We start from the raw sequence: 26,569 nt of genomic DNA, 5'->3' as shown, positions 1-26,569 counted from the left end.
TCAGACAGACCTCTGTGTTCTAACAGGTCCCTCTCAGTAGCCAAGCCATGAGAGGACCTCCGATCCCAGGTGGGCTCTTCACCGTGCCTCCGGCTTGGGAGAGCATCCTTCCACTGAGGAAGAGGCCTCGTCCATCCACCCCCAACGGTGGTTCGTCCCCGTGACATCAGGTCTGCTCCTTTGTTGAGCAGGTCTGGGATATGCAGGGCTCTCAGGGAGGGGAGACAAGACAGGTACTCATGCAGGCACCTAAATATGTCCTTTGAGCCTTCTCATACTACAAATGGACAGATACAAACAGATGGGTTTTACTTACAGCAAAACAATGATTGTCCCCAAACGACCTCCTAGTTCAGTTACTAAACCATCTCCCTGGTTCATGTGTGTGTGTGACCCCGCCCATATCCCCCTGGCCTCCTCCAGGTAGATGGAGCCCAGGTGCAGGTAGATGGGATGTGTGTCTGAGGCGTCCACCACTAAGTCCAGGGTCCTTTCATATCAGAGAGTAGGGAGGGAGGGTGGGGGGAGAGAGTAGGGAGGGAGGGTGGGGGGAGAGAGTAGGGAGGGAGGGTAGGGAGGGAGGGTGGGGGGAGAGAGTAGGGAGGGAGGGTGGGGGGAGAGAGTAGGGAGGGAGGGTAGGGAGGGAGGGTGGGGTCGAGAGAGTAGGGAGGGAGAGTAGGGAGGGAGGGTGGGGGGGAGAGTAGGGAGGGAGGGTGGGGGGAGAGAGTAGCGAGGGAGGGTAGGGAGGGAGGGTGGGGGGAGAGAGTAGGGAGGGAGGGTAGGGAGGGTGGGGGGAGAGAGTAGGGAGGGAGGGTAGGGAGGGTGGGGGGAGAGAGTAGGGAGGGAGGGTGGGGGGAGAGAGTAGGGAGGGAGGGTGGGGGGAGAGAGTAGGGAGGGAGGGTAGGGAGGGAGGGTGGGGGGAGAGAGTAGGGAGGGAGGGTGGGGGGAGAGAGTAGGGAGGGAGGGTGGGGGGAGGGTGGGGGGAGAGAGTAGGGAGGGAGGGTGGGGGGAGAGAGTAGGGAGGGAGTAGGGAGGGAGGGTGGGGGGAGAGAGTAGGGAGGGAGAGTAGGGAGGGAGAGTTGGGGGAGAGAGTAGGGAGGGAGGGTGGGGGGAGAGAGTAGCGAGGGAGGGTAGGGAGGGAGGGTGGGGGGAGAGAGTAGGGAGGGAGGGTAGGGAGGGAGGGTGGGGGGAGAGAGTAGGGAGGGAGGGTAGGGAGGGAGGGTGGGGGGAGAGAGTAGGGAGGGAGGGTGGGGGGAGAGAGTAGGGAGGGAGGGTAGGGAGGGAGGGTGGGGGGAGAGAGTAGGGAGGGAGGGTGGGGGGGAGAGAGTAGGGAGGGAGGGTGGGGTCGAGAGAGTAGGGAGGGAGGGTGGGGGGAGAGAGTAGGGAGGGAGGGTGGGGGAGAGAGAGAGTAGGGAGGGAGGGTGGGGGGAGAGAGTAGGGAGGGAGGGTGGGGGGGAGAGAGTAGGGAGGGAGGGTGGGGGGAGAGAGTAGGGAGGGAGGGTGAGGGGAGAGAGTAGGGAGGGAGGGAGGGGGGGAGAGAGTAGGGAGGGAGGGTGGGGGGGAGAGAGTAGGGAGGGAGGGTGGGGGGGAGAGAGTAGCGAGGGAGGGTAGGGAGGGAGGGTGGGGGGAGAGAATAGGGAGGGAGGGTAGGGAGGGAGGGTGGGGGGAGAGAGTAGGGAGGGAGCGTAGGGAGGGAGGGTGGGGGGAGAGAGTAGGGAGGGAGGGGGATAGAATACATTTACATTTTTTCATTTAGCAGACACTTTTCTCCAAAGCGACTTCCAAGAGAGAGCTTTACAAAAGAGCACAGGTCACTGATCATAACACTGAGACGCCCCAAACATTGCGGGGAGCCAAACAAGAAGCACACATTGTGAAAAACCTAAATAGGTGTCAGACAGAAGAACCATAAGAGCTTGTAGTTGAGTAAGTTACAATTAAACAACATGAACCTCAAAAAAGTGCAAGAGTGTACCTGTAGAAAAAACAAGCAACAATAAAAATATATTTCAAAGCAAGTACGATCATTTTAAATCAGTTACAGTTAATCAACAAGAGCAGGAAGTCTCTAAGTAAGAGTCATTGTGATCCTGGAGGAAGAGAGTAGGGATTGAGGGTGGGGGGGAGAGAGTAGGGAGGGAGGGTGGGGGGAGAGAGTAGGGAGGGAGAGTAGGGAGGGAGGGTGGGGGGAGAGAGTAGGGAGGGAGGGTGGGGGGAGAGAGTAGCGAGGGAGGGTAGGGAGGGAGGGTGGGGGAGAGAGTAGGGAGGGAGGGTAGGGAGGGAGGGTGGGGGGAGAGAGTAGGGAGGGAGGGTGGGGGGAGAGAGTAGCGAGGGAGGGTAGGGAGGGAGGGTGGGGGAGAGAGTAGGGAGGGAGGGTAGGGAGGGAGGGTGGGGGGAGAGAGTAGGGAGGGAGGGTGGGGGGAGAGAGTAGGGAGGGAGGGTGGGGGGAGGGTGGGGGGAGAGAGTAGGGAGGGAGGGTGGGGGGAGAGAGTAGGGAGGGAGTAGGGAGGGAGGGTGGGGGGAGAGAGTAGGGAGGGAGAGTAGGGAGGGAGAGTTGGGGGAGAGAGTAGGGAGGGAGGGTGGGGGGAGAGAGTAGCGAGGGAGGGTAGGGAGGGAGGGTGGGGGGAGAGAGTAGGGAGGGAGGGTAGGGAGGGAGGGTGGGGGGAGAGAGTAGGGAGGGAGGGTAGGGAGGGAGGGTGGGGGGAGAGAGTAGGGAGGGAGGGTGGGGGGAGAGAGTAGGGAGGGAGGGTAGGGAGGGAGGGTGGGGGGAGAGAGTAGGGAGGGAGGGTGGGGGGGAGAGAGTAGGGAGGGAGGGTGGGGTCGAGAGAGTAGGGAGGGAGGGTGGGGGGAGAGAGTAGGGAGGGAGGGTGGGGGAGAGAGAGAGTAGGGAGGGAGGGTGGGGGGAGAGAGTAGGGAGGGAGGGTGGGGGGGAGAGAGTAGGGAGGGAGGGTGGGGGGAGAGAGTAGGGAGGGAGGGTGAGGGGAGAGAGTAGGGAGGGAGGGAGGGGGGGAGAGAGTAGGGAGGGAGGGTGGGGGGGAGAGAGTAGGGAGGGAGGGTGGGGGGGAGAGAGTAGCGAGGGAGGGTAGGGAGGGAGGGTGGGGGGAGAGAATAGGGAGGGAGGGTAGGGAGGGAGGGTGGGGGGAGAGAGTAGGGAGGGAGCGTAGGGAGGGAGGGTGGGGGGAGAGAGTAGGGAGGGAGGGGGATAGAATACATTTACATTTTTTTATTTAGCAGACACTTTTCTCCAAAGCGACTTCCAAGAGAGAGCTTTACAAAAGAGCACAGGTCACTGATCATAACACTGAGACGCCCCAAACATTGCGGGGAGCCAAACAAGAAGCACACATTGTGAAAAACCTAAATAGGTGTCAGACAGAAGAACCATAAGAGCTTGTAGTTGAGTAAGTTACAATTAAACAACATGAACCTCAAAAAAGTGCAAGAGTGTACCTGTAGAAAAAACAAGCAACAGTAAAAATATATTTCACAGCCAGTACGATCATTTTAAATCAGTTACAGTTAACCAACAAGAGCAACAAGTCTCTAAGTAAGAGTCATTGTGATCCTGGAGGAAACTAACATCAGGTCCAGCAAATCATCCCTAAGTACCGTTGTACTCCCGGAACAAGTGCGTCTTGAGCCTTTTCTTGAAGGTGGAGAGACAGTCAGTGTCTCTGATGGAGGTGGGGAGGTGATTCCACCATTGGGGGGCCAGACAGGAGAAGAGCTTGGGTTGGGAGCGGGTGCTCTTGAGCGGTGGGACCACCAGACGGTTGTCAGAAGAAGACCGTAGGTGGCGGGGGGGGGGGTGTAAGGCTGGAGGAGAGACTTGATGTAGTCAGGAGCAGTCCCGTTCACCGCTCGGAAGGTCAGTACCAGAGTCTTGAATCTGATACGGGCCGTGATGGGAAGCCAGTGGAGGGAGATGAGGAGTGGGGGGAGAGAGTAGGGAGGGAGGGTGGGAGAGTAGGGAGGGAGGTGAGGGGAGAGAGTAGGGAGGGAGAGTAGGGAGGGAGGGTGGGGGGAGAGAGTAGGGAGGGAGGGTGGGGGGAGAGAGTAGGGAGGGAGGGTGGGGGGAGAGAGTAGGGAGGGAGGGTGGGGGGAGAGAGTAGGGAGGGAGTGTGGGGAGGAAGGGTGGGAGGAGAGAGTAGGGAGAGAGGGTGGGGGGAGAGAGTAGGGAGGGAAGGTGGGGGGAGAGAGTAGGGAGGGAGGGAGGGTAGGGAGGGAGGGTGGGAGGAGAGAGTAGGGAGGGAGTGTGGGGAGGGAGGGTGGGGAGAGTGGGGAGGGGGGGAGGGGGGGGGAGAAAGTAGGGAGTGAGGGTGGGGGAGAGAGTAGGGAGGGAGGGTGGAGGGAGAGAGTAGGGAGGGAGTGTGGGGAGGGAGGGTGGGGAGAGTGGGAGGGTGGGGAAGAAAGTAGGGAGGGAGGGTGGGGGAGAGAGTAGGGAGGGAGGGTGGGGGGAGAGAGTAGAGAGGGAGGGTGGGGGGAGAGAGTAGGGAGAGAGAGAGTACGGAGGGAGGGTAGGGGGAGAGAGTAGGGAGGGAGGGGGGAGAGAGTAGGGAGGGAGGTTAGGGAGGGAGGGTGAGGGGAGAGAGTAGGGAGGGAGGGTAGGGGGAGAGAGTAGGGAGGGAGGGTGGGGGGAGAGAGAGTAGGGAGGGAGGGTGGGGGGAGAGAGTAGGGAGGGAGGGTGGGGGGAGAGAGTAGGGAGAGAGAAGGGAGAGAGGGTGGGGGGGAGAAAGTAGGGAGGGAGGGTGGAAGGAGAGAGTAGGGAGGGAAAGTAGGGAGGGAGGGAATCACACTAGACACACACACAGTGTATATTCAAGTGGGTAATACTGTCATATTACTGGTCCTAAATGTAGTGTTTCCAGTGTGTGTGTGTGTGTGTGTACATGTGTGTGTGTGTACGTGTGTGTGTGTGTGTGTACATGTGTGTGTGTACATGTGTGTATGTGTGTCTATAGGGCCACTGGGTCACCAACAAACACACAGCATGTCTTCTATCATCCTGTATAAAACATCTTTATTTCTCCTTATTTAGTCACTAAGACACTATTTAGTTCATCACATTCAGTGGAACTGAGATCAAAGACAGGATCAGAATCAGAATCAGAATGGGATTTATTCGCCATGAGAGTTTGCACAGACAAGGAATTTGCTTTGGCAGGAAGGTGCATACAATAAACATATACCTAAAATGTAAATATGTGGACTATCTATACTAAGGGTACATAAACTTGGATTGTTGTTTGTCAACAATGAACCCGTTAAGGAGTAGCATCACACGTGTGCGATAGTTCGAAAGCCCCACAGAGTAACGTCGCACGTGTGATTCTGAACATTCCAACCCACTATTTTCCGATAGACAAAAACGACATGACAAACGCTGTAGTATGGCTTCAAAATGTACAGTTAGGAGGCTAACAAGTAACGCTAGCAGGTAGTAGCATTGCTACGAGTATTATGCTAGGTTGCTATGTAACGGAAGCTAATTAAAGCTAGCTAGCTTCCGTTTTGGAAAAATAACTCACTCTGGTGGAAGCGTCGGTAATATTTAGAGATATTAATCATATTAATATCAGTAATATTTACATCTAAAGGTTAAAACAAAACAAACATTCTACACACAGCAATATTTACAAACACTCTGGGATATCAATCACAACTGTATACAGTTCAATCTTCAATGACATCTATGTGAGCACAGTGTGTGAGAGTGTGTGTGGGCTATTCTACCTGACACAGGGACACTGAGGAGTCAGAGTTATAAACCCTGAACCCAGGATAGAGGGGCTCAGTGAATGTGCTGTGGAATGTGTGCAGGTGGGTCAGTGTGTCAGAGGAGACTGTGTAGAAGGACAGAGTGCCGGCCGGCCAGTCCAGATACACTCCTACTCTGTGGGAGCTGGAGGGGGGGGCAGGTATGTCAGTGCTCTTATTATTGTGCCTGGCATAGTAACTGTTATCATCACACCTCAGACTCCAGGACTTGTTATTGTATCCAAGCAGACAGTCAGCACCCTCTCCTCTCCTGCTGATTCCTTTATATGTCACTGCTATATGAACCAGTCCTCCTCCACTCCTCTCTGCCTCCCAGTAACAGCGCCCAGACAGACCCTCTCTACACAGCACCTGTGGACAGTGCTCAAATCTCTCTGGGTGACGAGGATACGGCTGCTCCTCTCTCCTCCTTGTCACCTTTCTGTTCTCCTCAGACAGAGAGAGGTCTCTGTATGCTGTGTTTGGGTCCAGTGTGAGCTCACAGGCATCTGATGGGGGAGACCAAGACACAATATATTACTGATCATCATCATTCACATTAGAATGTCTCCCTCTTCCTGCCCTCCCCCTTTCATTCTCTCTCTCCGTCTCTCTCTCTCTCTCTCTCTCTCTCTCTCTCTCTCTCTCTCTCTCTCTGTTACATCCTCTCTACCCTGCTCTCTGTCCCTCCCCCTCTCTCTCTCTTCCACTCTCCCTCTCTTCCTTTCATTCTCTCATTCTGTTCTCCCTCCCTCACATGCTACCTCTCTCCCTCCAAATCCCTCTTTCCATCATCCCTCATCTCCTTACCCCTGATATGCCCCCATCACTCCATCTTGGGGAGGAGGGGAACAGGGGAGGAGAGGGAGAAGTGAAGAGAGGAGAGGGAGGAGGGGAAGAAGGGGAAGAGGGGAGGAGAGCAGAGGGAAGAGGGAGGAGAGGAAGAAGGAAGAAGGGGAAGAGGGGAGGAGAGGAGGAAGGGAGGAGAGGAAGAAGGAGAACAGGGGAGGAGGGGAAGAGGGGAGGAGAGGAAGAAGGGGAAGAGGGGAGGAGGGGAAGAAGGGAGGAGAGGAAGAGGGGGAAGAGGGGAGGAGAGGAAGAGGAGATCAGAGGGAAGAGGGGAAAAGGGGAGGAGAGGGAGGAGGGGAAGAGGAGAGGAGAGGGAGGAGGGGAAGAGGGGAGGAGAGGGAGGAGGGGAAGAGGAGAGGGAGAAGGGGAAGAGGGGAGGAGAGGAAGAGGGGAGGAGAGGAAGAGGAGAGCAGAGGAGGGGAAGAGGGGAGGAGAGCAAAGGGAAGAGGGGAAGAGGGGAGGAGAGGAGAAGGAGAAGGGGAGGAGGGGAGGAGAGCAGAGGGAAGAGGGGAAGAGGGGAGGAGAGCATAGGGAGGAGGGGAAGAGGGGAGGAGAGGAAGAGGGAGGAGGGGAAGAAGGGAAGAGGAGAATAGGGGAGGAGAGTGAGGAGGGGAAAGGGGGAGGAGAGGAAAGCAGAGGAAGAAGGAGGAGGGGAACAGGGGAGGAGAGAAGAGGGAGGAGGGGAAGAGGAGAGCAGAGGGAAGGAGGAAGAGGGAGGAGGGGAAGAGGAGAGCAGAGGAGGGGAAGAGGGGAGGAGAGTAGAGGGAAGAGGGGAGGAGGGGAGGAGAGGAGAGGGAGGAGGGGAAGAGGAGAGGAGAGCAGAGGGAGAAGGGGAAGAGGGGAGGAGAGGAAGAGGAGGAGGGGAAGAGGGGAGGAGAGCAGAGGGAAGAGGGGAATAGGGGAGGAGAGGGAGGAGGGGAAGAGGAGAGCAGAGGAGGGGAGGAGGGAAGAGGGAGGGGAAGAGGGGAGGAGAGGGAGAGCGGAAGAGGGGAGGAGAGGAAGAGGGGAAGAGGAGAGGAGAGCAGAGGAGGAGGGGAAGAGGAGAGGAGAGCAGAGGAGGAGGGGAAAAGGGGAGGAGAGGAGGGGAAAAGGGGAGGAGAGGAGGGGAAGAGGGGAGGAGAGCAGAGAGAAGAAGGGAAGAGGGGAGGAGAGGAGGGGAGGAGAGCAGAGGGAAGAAGGGAAGAGGGGAGGAGAGGAGGGGAGCAGAGGGAAGAAGGGAAGAGGGGAGGAGAGGAGGGGAAGAGGGGAGGAGAGCAGAGGGAAGAAGGGAAGAGGGGAGGAGAGGAGGGGAAGGAGGAGGGGAAGAGGGGAGGAGAGCAGAGGGAGGAGGGGAAGAGGGGAGAAGAGGAGGGGAAGAGGGGAGGAGGGAAGGGAGGAGAGGAAGAGGGGAAGAGGAAAGAAAAGGGAGGAGGGGAAGAAGGGAGGAGAGGAAGAGGGAGGAGGGGAAGAGGAGAGGAAGAGGGAGGGGGGGGAGAGGGAGGAAGGGAAGAGGAGAGGAAGAGGGAGGAGGGGAAGAGAGGGAGGAGAGCAGAGGGAGGAGGGGAAGAGAGGGAGGGAAAGAAGGGAAGAGGGGAGGAGGGGAAGAGGGGAGGAGAGGAGAGGGAGATGGGGAAGAGGGGAGGAGAGAGAGGAGGGGAAGAGGAGAGCAGAGGGAGGGGAGGGGAACAGGGGAGGGAGGAGGGGAAGAGGAGAGAGAGGGAGGAGGGGAAGAGGAGAGAGAGGGAGGAGGGGAAGAAGGGAAGAGGGGAGGAGGGGAAGATCGGAGGAGAGGAAGACAGAGGAGGGGAAGAAGGGAAGAGGAGAATAGGGGAGGAGAATGAGGAGGGGAAAGGGGGAGGAGAGAAGAGGGAGGAGGGGAAAGGGGGAGGAGAGAAGAGGGAGGAGGGGAAGAGGAGAGCAGAGGGAAGGAGAGGAAGAGGGAGGAGGGGAAGAGGAGAAGAGAGTAGAGGGAAGAGGGGAGGAGAGGAGGGGAAGAGGAGAGGAGAGGGAGAAGGGGAAGAGGGGAGGAGAGAAAGAGGGAGGAGGGGAAGAGGAGAGCAGAGGAGGGGAAGAGGGGAGGAGAGCAGAGGGGAAGAGGGGAGGAGAGGGAGGAGGGGAAGAGGAGAGCAGAGGAGGGGAGGAGGGAAGAGGGAGGGGAAGAGGGGAGGAGAGGGAGAGCGGAAGAGGGGAGGAGAGGAAGAGGGGAAGAGGAGAGGAGAGCAGAGGAGGAGGGGAAGAGGGGAGGAGAGCAGAGAGAAGAAGGGAAGAGGGGAGGAGAGGAGGGGAGCAGAGGGTAGAGGGGAGGGGAAGAGGGGAGGAGAGCAGAGGGAAGAAAGGAAGAGGGGAGGAGAGGAGGGGAAGGAGGAGGGGAAGAGGGGAGGAGAGCAGAGGGAGGAGGGGAAGAGGGGAGAAGAGGAGGGGAAGAGGGGAGGAGAGGGAGGAGGGGAAGAAGGGAAGGGAGGAGAGGAAGAGGGGAAGAGGAAAGAAGAGGGAGGAGGGGAAGAAGGCAAGATGGGAGGAAGGGAGGAGAGGAAGAGGAGAGGAAGAGGGAGGGGGGGAAGAGGGAGGACGGGAAGAGGAGAGGAAGAGTGAGGAGGGGAAGAGAGGGAGGAGAGCAGAGGGAGGAGGAGAAGAGAGGGAGGGAAAGAAGGGAAGAGGGGAGGAGGGGAAGAGGGGAGGAGAGGGAGATGGGGAAGAGGGGAGGAGAGAGAGGAGGGGAAGAGGAGAGCAGAGGGAGGGGGGGAACAGGGGAGGGGAGGTAGGAGGGGAAGAGGAGAGAGAGGGAGGAGGGGAAGAGGAGAGAGAGGGAGGAGGGGAAGAAGGGAAGAGGGGAGGAGGGGAAGAGGGAGGAGAGGAAGAGGGAGGAGAGGGAGGAGAGGGAGGAGGGGAAGAAGAGAGCAGAGGGAGGGGAGGGGAACAGGAGGGGAAGAAGGAGGGGAAGAAGGGAAGAGGGGAGGAGGGGAAGAGCAGAGGAGAGGAAGAGGGAGGAGGGGAAGAGGAGAGGAGAGGGAGGAGGGGAAGAAGGGAAGAGGAGAGAAGAGGAGAATAGGGGAGGAGAGTGAGGAGGGGAACAGGGGAGGAGAGAAGAGGGAGGAGGGGAAGAGGAGAGGAGAGCAGAGGAGGGAAAGAGGGGAAGAGGGGAGGAGAGCATATGGAGGAGGGGAAGAGGGGAGGAGAGCAGAGGAGGGGAAGAGGGGAGGAGGGGAAGAGGGGAGGAGAGCAGAGGAAGAGGGGTGGAGAGCAGAGGAGGGGAAAAGGGAAGGAGAGGAAGAGGGGAGGAGAGGAAGAGGGGAGGAGAGGAAGAGGGGAGGAGGGGAGAAGGGGAGAAGGAAGGGGACATAGCACACACAGACGTACACACAGTATTGATGTGGGTAATTGTGTTAAATTACTGCTTCTAAAAGTGTGTGTTTACAGTGTGTGTGTGTGTCCATTTTTGACAGTGTCCAAGTCACTAATGGTATTGTCCCTTGTATGACCTTGTGTACTAGAACCAAGTAGCAGTCAATACTCACATTTCCTACGGCCAGGTTTGATCCTGCACTCTCCACCATGATCCACACTGCAGGGATAAGCAGAGGAATGATGAAAATACACTTCACCTGTTGATAAGTGACTTAGCAACTGACTTTCTAAGTAAACATGCTGTTTCTCTCTTATCATCAGTGGTGTATTCCAGAAAGCAGGTTTTACAAAAGAGGCAATTGTTCATTCAGTACATTTCAAAGCAGTATATTAATTTGACATTTAACCACGTCTTACTAGCCTGGCTCTGCCCTCCTACGTACTTCCGCTCAATTTTCATTTTGCTTCTGTACTCCGTCAGGGCTTTCCGTATATTAGTTGATGTCTCAAGTCAACTTTTTACCGTCCAATCAGCAAACAGAGGGAGTGGCTGAGAACGATGACGTTGATGTTGTGCGCTAGTTTGAGTTGTAGTTCTGTAATGGCGACGGAGAAAGATGCGAGCGAAGCCATTCGGTCTGTTGTGGCAACGCTGCCGAATATCCAGAAGTTAAAGCCGGAGCAAGAACAATCTTTGCTCCCCACGGGGTTCGTTTGATTTTCCAGCTCGCTCCGTTAGTGGTGAAGGAGTTGGCTAAGGTGAACGCTAGCGATTGGTTATGGCAGATCCAGAGTGGCTCTGGGCAGATCCAATAGTTTTAAACTTCAACAGAGTACTCGCCTACAAGGAAGTTAACGCTTGTCAAGGGAGCGAGCCCAGACTCTCTGTACAAATGAAATGTACGAGAGTCTGGTTAGGACCAGGCTAACGTCTTACTACAAGTGAAGAAGAAATGGAACAATCCTATGTGCGCAAAACAACTGCCACATTCTTCTCCTTTTTAATGACAAGATTACGAGAAGGAGGGTCCATCAACCTCCACAGCACAGATTAACAGTGAGATGTTCAGTAAATGCCAGGTTAGCTCTGCATGGAAAACTGTAGAATTTCTAGTCATCCGTATGTGTTATATGGCTTCAACAACAATCAGGTTGATGAGGAAAGGACCCCCCATGTCTGACAGTAGCTTCAGGCTCAGCATGAGGGAGGGGAGAGGGAGAAACTCATGGTTTGTTACAGAAAAGCTGCCAGCAAGCAGGTGAGGTTCACAGTCAGTTACCGTGGTAACACACCCAGAGTTTTCAGTGTTTCCCATACATTAATTTATTTGTAACGGCTCGCCACAATTAGAGATTTACCACCACAAATTTATAAAATGGTGTTTTTGCTTTTACTGTTTAACATCACCAAAAAATATTTAATAGTAGAGCTGCACGCAGCATACTGATTCGCTCAGCCCCTTCTTGCCCCGCTCGCGTTCTCTCTCTCTCACTACAACAGACACGTCTGTGAATAAGCCCCTCTCTCCGTGCACGCTCTGAATCAATGCACGGGTCAAACAGATTTTTCCCTCAGAGACAACAGGACAATCAATCTGGAGTTTACGGACAGTTAGGCCCGATCCCAATGTCCACCCTCACAGACTCACAGACTTTGAGGCACGTTCTCACTAAGTCTGTGAGGGCTTAGTGCTGTCCCACTGTCAAATTGTCAAGTTCGTGAGGGCTCTTTCGAAGACATTTTATGCACCCGTAAGTCTGCATTTTTGCAGACTTGCCCACAATTCACAGCGTAGTGACGTGAAACACGAGGGTTACCAGGGGAAGCCCGGAAGAGAGAAAAAGATCCTGGCTAACCCTCCTCATAAGACAAGAAAGACGAAGAACAGTAAACAAACAAGCATGGAAGGAGCAACCAACCCTGACGTAAACAGAAATAGAAGTTAGAAATAACAGTTAACATCAGTAAGTTTAAACACAAAGCTCACTGACGGTTAATATAGCCAGAACTGGGTGTAGTAGGGCTGCACAATTAATACAATTTTAATCACGATCACGATTTTGGCTTCCCACGATCAAATTCGCGTGATGGAGCGATATTTAAAATGCGGCATTCTTTTGGCCAATCTAGCGCTCCGTAAACCATAGGTGCGTTCGACATCGGCTGCATGAAACGACCAGCGAGAGTTAATGCTTGCAGTCGGGGAAGAGTTATAAACGGCTGCGTAAAGTCGGACATTCCTGCTTCCTGGTTTGCTGCGTTGACGTCAGTCATGGCCTATCAAGCGCTGTTTGCTTACTTCATCACTGACGAACTGCATGGTATAATTAGCCTACGTGACAAAAAAAGTTGTTTTGGTTAAAATCAACAAATAATCATGATAATTAATCGTGATCTCAATGTTGATCAAAATAATCGTGCTTATTATTTTGGCCATAATCGTGCAGCCCTAGTGTGTAGGTTGTCCTTTGATGATAAATTCCAAATATGCTTTCATCAGATTTGATCCAACAACATTACTATTTTACCTATAATGCCGCAAAGTGCTGAACCATTCCAATTTATAGCATTTTGAACTCTTGTAGCCTGTTGCACTCAATCACTTACTAGGTGACGTCAAGTAAGTGTGTGAGGGTTCAGGGCTTAGGGTTTAGGGGGGACATTGGGATTGGGCCTTAGTATCATCATTCTCTGCACAAAGGTGTCCAAAACTGAGTAAATATAATAATATTTGTAGTTAAAAACATTCGGCAAATATAACAATATGAGTCCAACATAATGTTTATATTATATGAAGCTCAAAAACTATTTTGCGCTCAAATTGATTCCATTTTCTTTTCTTGTTGAAGTCCCTAGCTACATTCACTTCAAACCGACACTAGGACCTAGGTTTGAGCTGAGCTACATTTTACAACGTCTGGTTTTAGTGACCTCTCTTTCTGGAGCTAAAAACCCAGAGTTTCCCTCATCTCAGGGTTTAAAAACTCAGTTTTCACTAAACCCGCTTTCTGGAAATACAATTATGATTGTGGCTACAACCATATTGTAGATTGTAGAGTAAACATGCAGTTTTAATTGTAACATCAAGAAATGCAAGGCCTATTAACGTAATTAGATATATTCAGTGTTAAGCGACATTACATTAAGAGGTATATAAAAAACAAACATCTCCTTACTTGAGTTTCTCCAGTCTGCAGTGTGGATCCTCCAGTCTAGCAGAGAGCAGCTTCAATCCTTTTTCTCCTGGATGATTGTAGCTCAGGTCCAGTTCCCTCAGGTGGAAGGGGTTGGACCTCAGAGCTGAGGCCAGAGAAGCACAGCCTTCCTCTGTGACCAGACAGCCTGACAGCCTGTAGAAAGAGGATCAATATTGTGACAGAATCTATCTGGGCCTCCAGAGTGAGTTAGCACCTACATTTGGCAGGTACTGTCATACCTGCACCTCCCCTCATTAGACAGAGTGACCCACGTAATCCAATATCAGAAAAGTTGAAGATGTAACTCTTTATCCTGTATAAGAATGATACTGTGTTCAGCATTCCATTTGTGTAGAGAGAGGCCAACCCCCCAGGTGAACTATAGGCAAGGTAAAGGCTTAGGTAAACAGAAAGATCCTTATCTTATCTGAGCATTTCATTTAGTTAGCCTAAGCAGGGCCACTTTAAGACATATGCACGCACACACGCACGCACGCGTGCAGGATCTATGCAAGGGAGCCAATGAAAGAAGAGCCATGTGACAGACAATTCTATATATTTGTACAACATGGTTTTTGTATTGGGAATGTTGGGATGATAATAGAGAATCGAGGATAAAGAACAAGCAAGTTTGCTTGTTCAATATTTCCACTATTTTAAACAGTTATCATATTCCAAAGGAAGAAATATTAGTGCATCTAAACCAGCCAAGATAAATTAGAGTAGGCTATAGGGAAAGGAATTGCACATTTGTGTGCCAGATAATATTTCCACAAAAAGTCCCCCATTAAATACAATACATCATGACAGTTTGCATGATTTGAAATGGTCACTTATTATCACACTGGTATTTAATTATCACAGCAAACAATTATTGCACTGAACTGTAAGTAAAGCAAAAATAACAAAACCTGTAATTATCACTCGAACCATTCACGTCTTCTATGCTAAACCTAGCAGTCACGTGAACGTGAATGAGGTGAACGAATCCTTTCTGTTTCCTCTACTGAGCCAATGCAACAGTCCCTATGCGCTGCCACGAGAAGATGAACGAATCACTCACTGAGACGACTCGTTACTCCCCAGTCATTCTAAAGATTCGTTCAAAATGAAGGAATCGTTCACAAACGACACATCACGACTGGCCTCTTGGTTGATGTGAACATACCACTTTACAATTAATAGACGTACACAAAAATAAACAAAAATGGCCATTCCTCTGTATACGGAGGTAGTGACCAAATCAACTAATAAGTCTCCCTGTGTGAGTTCTTTTTTAAACTGTAGTTAAGCTGTAGTTCTCCTTTAGCTTTCCGGCAGAATAGACAGCATCTATCTTCCACTTTCCTAACTGTAGGGGCCATTTGTGTTTCTTATTGACATGTCATATTATTTTGGTTAGATAGAACTGTCAGAATATTTTGGACACTGGGTGGCAGTCATTGGAGGCACAGGGTTCTATATTTAGGGACACAGGTGACAGGAAGGGGCACAGGTAGAGGGAAGGGACACAGTTCTCACCAGACCAGAGAACAGACCACAGTGCACAGACCACCAATGACATTGGGAAACCTGGTATGTCAATCTACATTTTACAACTATGCATAATAAATAACAACTAAACGGCAAATAAGGACTGGAAAATCTGATACATTGTGTCAGCATAAGATCACTCCTAAACTACCTGTGTATAATGGCAACGATATAGACGTATTGGAAAACTAGAAACATTAAGCGAGAACTCGCCCTTTTATTGGAACTTGAGCTTCAAACTGAAAAAGGTTTTTGTATTCCACAAAATCTGGCCGCTATCCCTAATCAAGGGACATTGTCGTCACCTGCGCTGGTCTGACAGATTGGAAACTCTGAAGTTCAACGCGCAGGGAGAGTGTGTACTGGCAGCATCAAGCACGCTTTATTGAATGCTATAAAAGCCATATTGGGAAACGGATAATATAATGGGGTTGTTTGACTGAATGCTAAAACCTTACAACAATATCGTCTGTTTGAAAGTCGTGCAGTCGGCATACAAACGTTCCTGCATTACGCCAATGAGGTCTTATGCTTAATAAACAACTAAACGGCAAAGCCCTCTCCTGCTGCCTCTTCCTAGATATTTGTAACTACCTCCCGTTCCCCCTACCCTGCCTCAGTCACCTAAAATGTCATTTTACATATAAAACGGTGAAATATTAGCCTACCTGGCGAACTTGTTCCACTGAGTTGGATTCCAATTGAAGAATATCCCACCTCAGTCGCTCTTTATTAGCTACAAAATGTCCTGGTTTATACACCGCGAATATCCTGTGGTTATCCTGAGGTAAACTTCTTCTAAATTACAGTAAAAAAACTCTGAAATACTTTTGTTCTGGACTGGAAAGTCATGTTTTGTTGACTTAAACTTTCAGATGTTAGCTACATTTTTCTTATCTTTGAATTTTCTGAGCAGATTTACATCGCTGGTTCCGACGCCATTAGTTAACGTCGTTCTTTTTAGAAACACGGCTAACTGATCCAGAGATGGAGATCACATGACAGAACATGCAAACACGACATGCTATTGGACAATATTATCATAGTGAAATAACAGCAAGTTCTTCTGAAAAATGAAAGGGGAATTAAATGGAAGTGAAATTAACCAAATGTATGCAAAAAAAACTTAGCTACCCAATAAATGTATATATTTTAAAATAACAGAATGCTTATCAGTATTTATTTAATTCTGTTAGGTCATTAGATAACCATATTCTGCTACAAAAGAGCAACATAACTGCCTGTTGGCTCTGCCTTCCGTCCTGAGAGAAGAGGAACTGCTATATTCGGATGCTGTTCGTGGATAACGGGGTTGGAACAAACGGTTAATCATCAACACCATCATGCCTGTCTTTCTGTATTTCAACATTTCAACATTTTATATATAAAATGTTGAAATACAGAAAGACATAGAAAGACATACAGACAGATATATATATATATATATATATATAATATATATATATATATATATATATTTTTTTTTAACTGCTCAAAAAAATTATGGAACACTTTTGAAAACACATCAGATCTCAATGTGAAAAAAAATTATGTTGGATATCTATACTGATATGGACAGTTTAATGTCTTAGGAACGAAAGGATGACACATCTTTTGATGGAAATACGTTTTCATACTTTAAGGGCTTAATTTTATAGTCACCCCAAAAATTTTAGTGAAAATATTATGTGACAGGCTAGTTCATTTTGCCAAAATTAAATTTCTTCAACTCAAAATTCTTCTCAATATCTTGTGTGGCCCCCACGTGCTTGTATGCATGCTTGACAACGTCGCGGCATGCTCCTAATGAGACGACGGATGGTGTCTTGTGGGATGTCCTCCCAGATCTGTCGAAGGGCATCAGTGAGCTCCTGTAAAGTCTGAGGAGCAACCTGGCGGCGTCTGATGGACCGAAACATAATGTCCCAGAGGTGTTCTATCGGGTTTAGGTCAGGTGATCGTGAGAGACATTCAATTGTATCGATTCCTTCATCCTCCACGTACTGCCTGCACACTCTTGCCACATGAGGCCGGGAATTGTCATGCATCCGGAGGAACCCAGGACCTACTGCATCAGCGTAGGGTCTGACCATGGGTTCCAGGATTTCATCCCGATACCTAATGGCATTCTCCTTGGCTTCTCCAGACCCTTTCACGTCTATCACAGGTGCTCAGGGTGAACCTGCTCTCATCTGTGAAAAGCACAGGGCGCCAGGGGCGGACATGCCAGTTCTGGTGTTCTATAGCAAATGCCAATCGAGCTCCACGGTGCTGGGCAGTGAGCACAGGGCACACTGTAGGACGTTGCGCCCTGAGGACACCCTCATGAAGTCTGTTTCTGATTGTTTGGGCAGAGACATTCACACCAGTGGCTTGCTGGAGGTCATTCTGTAGGGCTCGGGCAGTGCTCAACCTGTTCCTCCTTGCACAAAGCAGCAGATATCGGCCCTGCTGATGGGTCGAGGACCTTCTACGGCCTTGTCCAGCTCTCCTAGAGTAACTGCCTGTCTCCTGGAATGTCCTCCATGTACTGGAGATTGTGCTGGGAGACACATCAAATCTCCTTGCAACGGCACGGAGTTGGACAATATGTGCAACTTCTGTAGGGTTAAGAAATTGCCTCATGCTCCCACTCAAAGAGATCAAGAGGGAAAAACTTGAAATGGCCTCCACATGCAAAACCAGTCCTGTTTTGGGGTCGGCTCATTGTTGCCCCTCTAGTGTACCTGTTGTTAATTACATCAACACCAATGCAGTGGAAAGTACCCCTCTGCTACTTAACTGAACAGATCATTATCAGAGTTACTTCATGCCATACCCTGATAAAAAACGGTTCCTTTAATTATTTTGAGCAGTGTAGTTTAAATGTTACATTCTTGTCTGCAGTCTGTTCTCTTTTTGCTTTAAGGGAGTCAGGTGGCTGAGCGGTGAGGGAGTCGGGCTAGTAATCTGAAGGTTGCCAGTTCGATTCCCGGTCAAGCCAAATGACGTTGTGTCCTTGGGCAAGGCACTTCACCCTACTTGCCTCGGGGGAATGTCCCTGTACTTACTGTAAGTCGCTCTGGATAAGAGCGTCTGCTAAAATGACTAAAAATGTAATGCTATGTTACATGTAGCAAAACCAACCTCAAGGAATATAATGGCCAATATTATCTTTAGTGATCTGTGCAAATGACCAATACATGTGTGTTCAACTTCCTAAAGAGCAGCGTTGCACCTGACACTTAAGGACGAAATATACTTTCCACTATGTACGTGTACACATGCTGAATGGCTGCAGCACGTATCCTGCGTTCGTTTGGTGCGTACTTTGTGCACGTCTCCCTGGCCCTTAAATGTACGCATACGCAAGGTGCAATACCGACAGAAATCGTGGGCCAGTATACTATCCCTATCATCTCCCTCCACTGGCTACCCATCACGGCCCGCATCAGATTCAAGACCCTGGTACTGACCTTCCGAGCGGTGAACGGGACTGCGCCTGCCTACATCCAGTCTCTCTTCCAGCCTTACACTCCTACCCGCCACCTACGGTCTTCTTCTGACAACCGTCTGGTGGCCCCACCTCTCAAGAGCACCCGCTCCCAACCCAAGCTCTTCTCCTGTCTGGCCTCCCAATGGGGGAATCACCTCCTCACCTCCATCAGAGACACTGACTGTCTCCCCACCTTCAAGAAAAGGCTAAAGACGCACTTGTTCCGGGAGTACACCAGCACTTAAAGATTTGTTGGATCAGATGTTAGCTTATTTCCTCCAGGAACACAATGACAATTATTGAGGGACTTGTTGGTCACTCCTGTTGGTTAGTTGTAACTGATTTAACTATTTGTACTCGCTGTGAATTATATTATTGTTGCTTGCTTTCCACCAGATACACTCTAGCACTTTAGAGGATCATGTTGATTAATTGTACATGCTCTTATGTTTCTTCCCTTTGGCACTTATTTGCTTTTTCACAATGTATGCTTCATGTTTTGGCTACCCGCAATGTTTGGGGCTATCTCGTTGTTTATGATAATTGACCTATGCACTTTTTGTAAAGCTCTCTCTTGGAAGTCCCTTTGGATAAAAGTGTCTGCTGAAAGAATACATGTAAATGGACCATCCTCTGAAGTAAAAATAGCCAGTTACAGAGTAGTATTATACACCAAGCACACTTCTTGCTATTCCTAATCCGAAACCCTTCATGCAGTGGAAGAGGCGCCAACCATAGGGACTGACGTGGAAATTGACACCATACTGTTGAAACGATGACGATGGGTATGATTATGGATTTATCTGATTGAAAATGAAATTGTGAAAATGTTCACCCCTTTTAGTATTATTTTATATTACTGGGAACCATATGTTGAGCTGTTGACTTATTATAGTTGAGCTTAGTATTATTACCACTAAACGATAGAAGATATTGAGCCTGAGTGTGAGATCTGGGTGACAGAGGCTGAGGAGTGAGGGAGAAGGCCACCTGGAGGCAGGCAGAGGCCTGAGCTAGAAGTCAAGATCTGCTGTTTTTGACCCCACACCTAGAATCTTATCTGTGGCCGCCTGCACAAGGTCAGCACTAGCCCTAAGTAGGGAGGATTTACAACGAGCCTGATTGTGTAAGCAGCGTGAGCAGCCTCATCGTAAATGTGGGTTACAGAACCTGTTTTAAGAGAAAAACGTATTAGTGTCACCCAGCAGCAAAATGTACATCTCCAAATTTAAGCAAGGTCAAAGGCATCAAAGCTAAGGTGCGAGTGAAATGGTGTTGTGGTGAGTTACTGTTGCAAGCTGAAACCAACAGGGGGGACAAGGTGTTCTCATATAGAGCTTCTCTCCTCTGGAACAGACTTCATGTTTCAATCAGGGAGGCTGGCACTGTCTAGGTGTTTATTAGGGTTACATAAAGAGCACTGAGTTGGAACTCTGATTATCTGAGTTCAACATCCATTTGCACATTTTATTTCCATCTCTACTCTTGATGCATGATTATGCTTTGCTTGTGGTCTGCACCTCTCTTAGTCACCGACCACCTCTGGAGAAGTGGAACTCTCACTGAATTGCTCCTCCCAGGCTTTCTTAAATGTTTTAACTGAGTTTTCCTGAGTTTTTCCTTGTCTTCCTTGAGGGTTTAGGTTGGTTTAGGTGCAGTTCTATGGGCCCTCTGTGACATTGCTTGTAGAAAGGGCTATACCAATAACATTGATTTGAACACAATGACACAGTAGTCAGTAACCAATGTGAAATATTAACCTGTCTGAGAAGCTGATGTCACTGGGCTGGATTGTACCTGTGGAATATTCTATCTCTTGTCATATACTGAGACATCATGTGGTCATCCTGAGGTATTTCTATTATGATTATAAGAAGAATTATAAACACTACTACCCTCTGGAGGTAGAAATAAAGAATATCAGTCTGTCATTTTACTCTCAAACACCAAGAAGGTTTGATTAGTCAGAGGACTGTCTGTTCAGGTTGGCTGACTTTACTTTTATCTCAAATGGAATCGTACCAAACTATTGTCAGAAATTGTACATGCAGTGCACCTTTTTCTTTCCTTTTTAAAAAGAGGAGAAGGACCATTTTGAGGGAGGAACAGAAGGGTAACATTTGCAATGGCCTCTTAAATTTTACCCTTCTGTTCCTCACAAAATCGTCATAGTAGTACAATACACCAAGAAAGTATTACATATTACATCCAATAGCAGGTCTGTCAGTATACCAAGCAGCATACGTTTCTGGCTATTTCTGACACACAACCCTTGATGCAGGGATTGTGGTGTCAAGCACAGGGACAACAGTACACTAGCAGACAGATACAAAACACAATGCCATGTCAATCTACAATAATATAATGAAGTAGTATGTCTTAAAGAGATTCCTGTCTCACCCTGATCTGTTTCACCCATCTCATGTTTGTCTCCACCCCCTCCAGGTGTCTCCCATCTTCCTTCCTACCCTCATTTATCCCTGTGTTTTCTGTTTGGGGTCAGTTCTTCTTGTTTGTCGAGCCGACAGTACCAGCATGTTTTTCTCTACCTCCTTTAGTCTTTTCTGCCTCTTAGTTCCCCTGGTCCTTACATCCTGCCTGCCCTGACTTCGAGTCTGCCTGCTGCCCTGTACCTGAATGACTCTACCTTGTGGATGACAAACCTAGCCTGCCCTGAATATTCTTTGTCCGGCCCCCTTGTACCTTTAATAGACCACAAACTTACGACCAGTGTGTGGTCTGTGATTCAGTGCGTGGTGTGATTATAACTGTGGTTGTCCTATGTTGAACAGGTATGCAGACCAGGGGCCCGTTCTCCGTACGTCGCTTATTACATCCGAGATCAAATGACACATCCAAGATGAAATAATCTTGCTTATCATGATCTGGCTAATTCGGTTCTTCGAACACACTTGTTGTTTATGATTAGTATAGCTGGATTGAGTTATACGTTGGTCTAAAAGGGGGTATGTATCGACAGTAGAAACCTTGATCAGCAACGCTGCTATTGGCTGCTCACATAAGTCTATGGCTGCTCACCGTGGCCAAAATGAGCGCCCTGTTTTTTCCGCAACAGAGCCAACAGAGCAACAGCTTGCTTGAAGGTTACTCCGAATTTGAAGATTTTATCAGAACGGCTGGCAAAAAGTAGCAGACCAAATTAAATGTAGAGGAGTGACGCGTTTTATCGCTTATTACAGTAAGCTAGGCCTATGTTTTTTTTATTTTCATACTTTCATATTTTCATTTATCATGTTTAATGTCATATGATGTGGTTTCAACAAATGTATTATGTAAATGACACCCTCAAAAAGTATAGGCTAGCATATCGCGCTGTGCTTAAGGAGCCTATCTATCACGCAATGAGCAATTAATTCGGTTTCATGTTAAATTCTGCTAATTATTCTTGCACCTTCTGCAACAGGTTCCTGTAGTAAAAACGGACAAGACATGTCTGTGACAAACTTCCTGTATCACCTCTGCTTGTAAAGCCTCAATCTATTCGTGTTTACATAAAATAAACCTGCTCCCTAGCAGGTTTAAGTTTACGGACCTGTTGCTATGACAGCAAGTCCAGGATGAGCTTCAAAGAACCGAACAATCCAAGATAATGACAAATCGTCAACAATCAAATCCAGCTAACTGAGTTAGCGACGTACGGAGAACGGGCCCCTGAACCACAAATAGTTTACAATAACGTCCAAAAGAAAACACACCTTGTGTAATTATGCAAAGAGACACTCACTGATGAGGCTGGGACTAGGCCTACATAAAACCTTTACCGGCATTTCAAATTTCGTTTAAGTTGCTTGGCAGATTGTGTTGCTTGGCAGATTGTGTTTGTGATAACGAGCCAGGCCACCTAAAGCTATGTAGCTAATGATGAATATAAAGTGATGTTACCTCAACGTAAACTCATGTCAGCTGCATATCTCTCCCGACTTAATGAAGCTAAGTTAAACACTGCGGTACCGCGCTCCTTCACTTGGGTGAGAGACAGATGTGAAAGCAGAGAGCGAGTACTAATGCACCTCTAAGAAAAGAAAAAAACTAATGTATTAAATGGGCTGCATTGCCATAAGCACACTGCACTACATTAAGAGTGCAAATTTTTCGTTCAAATACACAGTTACAGATCAAATCTAACTTTGTACCTAGTCAAACCCTACTGCTTGTGTGTTTTGAGTGGTCTGGTCTTGACCCAGTATCGCCCTGACTTAGTCTTGGACTTGACTCGGTATCGCCCAGTCTTGGTCTTAGTCTTGACCCGGTCTCGACCCCTCAAAGTCTTGGTCTTGTCTCGGTCTCGATACATCTTGGTCTTGGTTTAGGTGATCTTGACTAGAACACTGTCCCCTGGTTGTGTCATGTTGAACATGAATACAGACCTCAGTGTTTCCAGCTTGCAGAGTGGATTCCCCAGTCCAGCAGAGAGCAGCTTCATGCCTGAATCCCCCAGGTTGTTGTTACTCAAGTCCAGCTCTGTCAGACCTGAGGAGGGGACAGCTGAGGCCAGCGCTTCACAGCACCGTTCTGAGAGGTTACAGTCATTCAGCCTGATAACATAAGGAGAACATGAGACATCATCAGTCACGTTTTGTATTATAGGAACATACAATAATCAAACACTATGACATTATGTGCTGTTGTAATATTATTTAAAAAATAAAAATAAAAGCCTTATACATACAGAGCAGTTTTGGAGTCTTTGACCACTGGCAGCAGCCTCAGAAGACCTTCCTCTGATCTGAAGTATTTCTTCAGGTCAAACACGTCCATCGTCTCTTCTGAAGTCAGCAACACAAAGACCAGAGCTGACCACTGTGTAGATGAGAGCTTCTTCTCACTGGAGAGACTTCCTGAGCTCAGGTAGAGTTGGATCTCCTCCACCAGAGAATGGTCATTCAGTTCATTCAGACAGTGGAACAGATTCATGCATCTCTCTGGAGAGGGATCATCTCTGATCTTCTCCTTGATGTACTTGACTGTTTTCTCATGGCTCTGCGTGTTGCTTCTTCTCGGAGTCAGTAGATCTCGTAAGTCAGTCTGATTGGACTCCATTGAGAGGCCCAGGAGGAAGCGGAGGAAAAGGTCCAGTTGTCCATTCTTACTCTGCAAGGCCTTGTCCACAGCACTCTTGTAGAATCGGACTTCTGGTTTCTCTCTGAAAAGAGCCAACAGTTTGTTGGAACTGGAAGCTGATGGAGTCTTAGACATCAGATTCTCATTGTTGTTGATGAATGAGAGAAACACAAACACAGCAGCCAGAAACTCCTGAAAGCTCAGATGGACAAAGCAGAACACCTTCTTCTGGAAGACTTTACGATCCTCTCTGAAGATCTGTGTGAACACTCCTGAGTACACTGAGGCATCACAAACATCAATGCCACAATCTGTCAGGTCTTTCTCATAGAAAATCAGGTTTCCTTTCTCCAGCTGGTGGAAGGCCAGTTTTGCCAGTGACTGAATACTCTTAATGCTGTCTTCATCCCAGTGAGGATCTGTCTCAGTTTTCTCATGATACTTCACTTGCTTTTGTTTGGTCTGTAACACCAGAAACTGTGTGTACATCTCAGTCAGGGTCTTGGGCATCTTCTCTTTCTTGTCTGTTCTCAGCATGTGCTCTAGGACTGTCACACACATTAGGGAGAAGACTGGTATGTGGCACATGATGTAGAGAGTCCTTGATGTCTTGAGGTGTGAGATGATTCTCCTGGCCAGGATCTCATCACTGCATCTCTTCATGATGTACTCATCCTTCTGTGGGTCATTGAACCCTCGTACCTCTGTCACCCGGTTGACACAATCTGAAGGGATCTGATTGGCTGCTGCGGGTCGAGTGGTGATCCAGATGAGAGCAGAGGGAAGCAGGTTTCCTCTGATCAGGTTGGTCAGCAGCACATCCACTGAGGTGGACTCTGTGACATCACAGCACCTCTTATTCTTCTTGAAGGCTAATGGCAGTCGACACTCATCCAGACCGTCAAAGACAAACAGAACGTTGTAATTGGAGATTCCAGATTCTCTCATTTCCATGGAAAAGTAATGTAGAAGATCCATCAAACTGAACTTTTCTCTATCCAACAAATTCAGCTCTCGAAACGGGAGAGGAAAGATGAACTGGATTTCCTGATTGGCTAGTCCCTCAGCCCAATCTGTGATGAACTTCTGCACAGAGACAGTTTTTCCGATGCCAGCAACTCCTTTTGTCAGAACAATTCTGATACGTGTGTCTCGTCCAGCTGAGGGTTTAAAGATGTTGTTGCATGTGATGGCTGTTTCTGGTCTTGCTGATTTCCTGGATGCTGTCTCCATCTGTCTCACCTCATGTTCTTTATTGACCTCTCCACTCTCACCCTCTGTAATGTAGAGATCTGTGTAGATCTTATTGAGAAGAGTTGCGTTTCCTTTTTTAGCTATGCCCTCAAAAACTTCTTGAAACTTCTCTTTCAGTTTCAGTTTGAAATGATAGATTAATTCAAGAACACCTGGATAAAACAAACATTTTATATTTATTAACATACCTATACAATGCAAGCCTTCTAACTGACAACACTCTCTCTTAAAGCTGTACAATAATACTACTGCTAATATCTTCATAACTCAACATATGAAGTGGATGTTGCTTTTGAATACAGAATTATTTAGAGACAGGAAGAGTCAAGTGCTGCATTGTGTCAAAGTCAGGTCTACAGTTTGTTGTGTGTGTTGATTGTTTGCCTGTAGCTATGCAGGTTTGACTCTCCCATTTCGACTTGTGTAGGTTGACAAAATTATTATTACTGATGAGATGAAATGGACGTTATTTTCCCAAGGTACCTTTTTTCCTGACATACAGTATATGAGCAGTGTTGTACCTGCTGTATAATATAGACTATAAAGACATACACTAACAATACATCATATGGTTTAGTCCTGAGCCTAATGTTAATGTAGGACTGTAATGAACAGTGTTGTATCTGCGGTATAATATAGACTAGACATACACCAACAGTACATCATATGGTTTAGTCCTGAGCCTAATGTTAATGTAGGGCTGTAATGAACAGGGAGACTAAAGAGGGTTTGTACTGTTGAGCATGAGGGGCTGAGCTGTTACTCTATCAAGCCCGTTGGCTGATGGCTTTGGAAAGGCAGGCTCAAAAAATAATAAAAGAAAGCAAGTTCAAAATACAGGCTCACCATTGTCTTCACCACTCTTGTTTGTCTCTCTCTCTTTGTCTTCATAGAGTTGTCTGAAGAAATGAAATAATCATGTCAATATTGTTTTTGATTGGAACAGAAATGACAGGTTTGCTGCTTTGAGGTTATGCCTCACTTAATGTAAGCATACAAAGTATTTTCCACTGTCAAAATGATTGTATACTTCATTATTGTAATGTCTAATTTACATTTACTCATTTAGCAGACGCTCTTATCCAGAGCGACTCCTGTCCTTTTAAGTACAGGGACATTCCCCCCGAGGCAAGTAGGGTGAAGTGCCTTGCCCAAGGACACACCGTCATTTGGCAATCGAACTGGTAACCTTCAGATTACGAGCCCGACTCCCTAACCGCTCAGCCACCTGACTCCCCGTCTTATGATACCACATTAAAATACATGTTTACTGTCTTACGTTGGTGAGGAGGTGCTTTGCTGTGGGATCAGGGATGCTTCCTCTGAAACAAACAGAAAGGTTGGTGTGTAACTTGTCTGAATGGACGGAGACGCCACCATGTATCAGCAGCAGGAGTTCAGAACAGAAGGAGGCTCCTTACTGATGCTCAATGGCACAGTACAGTATATAATATATTGTAGCCTAGACATTGTTTTATTTGTATTTTCTTACTTTGTAATTGATACTTGTGAGAACACAAGCCAACACACACACACACATTACTTGTGATATGAATATTTCCAACAATATTACTCTAAGCTCTCTATAGCATACATATACTGCCTATGCTTCATCTTTTACCATGATAGTCTATTTCATCATGATCATTTCTTATGTACCATGACAGTCTATTTTATCATGATCATTTTTTATGTACCATGACAGTCTATTTCATCATGATCATTTCTTATGTACCATGACAGTCTATTTCATCATGATCATTTCTTATGTACCATGAGGCTCTGAGGGGTTTCCACCAGGAGCAGCAGCATGGCCTCCAGTCTCAGTCGTGTTGGAGGAACCCTGGACTTCCTGAGGAAGACAGGAAGTTGAACTGTTCCCACCAGCCTCCTCAGCACCACTGACACCTGTGAGGAGAGAGAAGACTGGAAGAGTCAGGGCTGTCTCATCCTCTCAGGTGTTCCACTCTGTGGAGCTGTGGGTGACATGTAAGGATCATGTCCTGTGTCTGTGCTGGGTTTCCAGTCCTGTGTGGACTGGGGTTGGTGTTAGCGTGCTGGACTACCACTAATATAATGTCACCTTGTTTAGTTATG

The 26,569-nt window shown here is 48.4% G+C and overlaps 2 protein-coding genes across 4 annotated transcripts in view; both read right to left on the bottom strand.

Moving 5' to 3' along the window:
- Positions 1–5,010: 5,010 nt before the first annotated feature.
- The window catches only part of LOC136933203 (NLR family CARD domain-containing protein 3-like), a 72,860-nt gene continuing 51,301 nt past the window's right edge, over positions 5,011–26,569 (bottom strand). For all 3 annotated transcript variants that reach the window (XM_067228539.1, XM_067228541.1, XM_067228540.1), the window contains 8 exons: positions 26,246–26,380; positions 25,752–25,794; positions 25,319–25,371; positions 22,827–24,624; positions 22,525–22,692; positions 13,108–13,281; positions 10,101–10,147; positions 5,011–6,266 (listed from right to left, as the gene is read on the bottom strand). In XM_067228539.1, the coding sequence (XP_067084640.1) occupies positions 5,725–6,266; positions 10,101–10,147; positions 13,108–13,281; positions 22,525–22,692; positions 22,827–24,624; positions 25,319–25,371; positions 25,752–25,794; positions 26,246–26,380 (2,960 nt within the window). In that variant the 3' untranslated portion in view covers positions 5,011–5,724. The remainder of the gene's footprint in view (positions 6,267–10,100; positions 10,148–13,107; positions 13,282–22,524; positions 22,693–22,826; positions 24,625–25,318; positions 25,372–25,751; positions 25,795–26,245; positions 26,381–26,569) is intronic.
- Positions 19,936–26,569, bottom strand: part of LOC136932979 (protein NLRC3-like) — a 91,611-nt gene continuing 84,977 nt past the window's right edge. Inside the window, exon 15 of the mRNA XM_067228323.1 lies at positions 19,936–19,994. Coding sequence (XP_067084424.1) covers positions 19,979–19,994 — 16 coding nt within the window. The 3' untranslated portion in view covers positions 19,936–19,978. The remainder of the gene's footprint in view (positions 19,995–26,569) is intronic.

This window comes from Osmerus mordax, chromosome 2 (assembly GCF_038355195.1).
Source record: "Osmerus mordax isolate fOsmMor3 chromosome 2, fOsmMor3.pri, whole genome shotgun sequence".
Classification (NCBI taxonomy): domain Eukaryota; kingdom Metazoa; phylum Chordata; class Actinopteri; order Osmeriformes; family Osmeridae; genus Osmerus; species Osmerus mordax.
The sequence above is the reverse complement of the archived record's forward strand: the minus strand, read 5'-3'. Positions and strand labels throughout refer to the sequence as shown.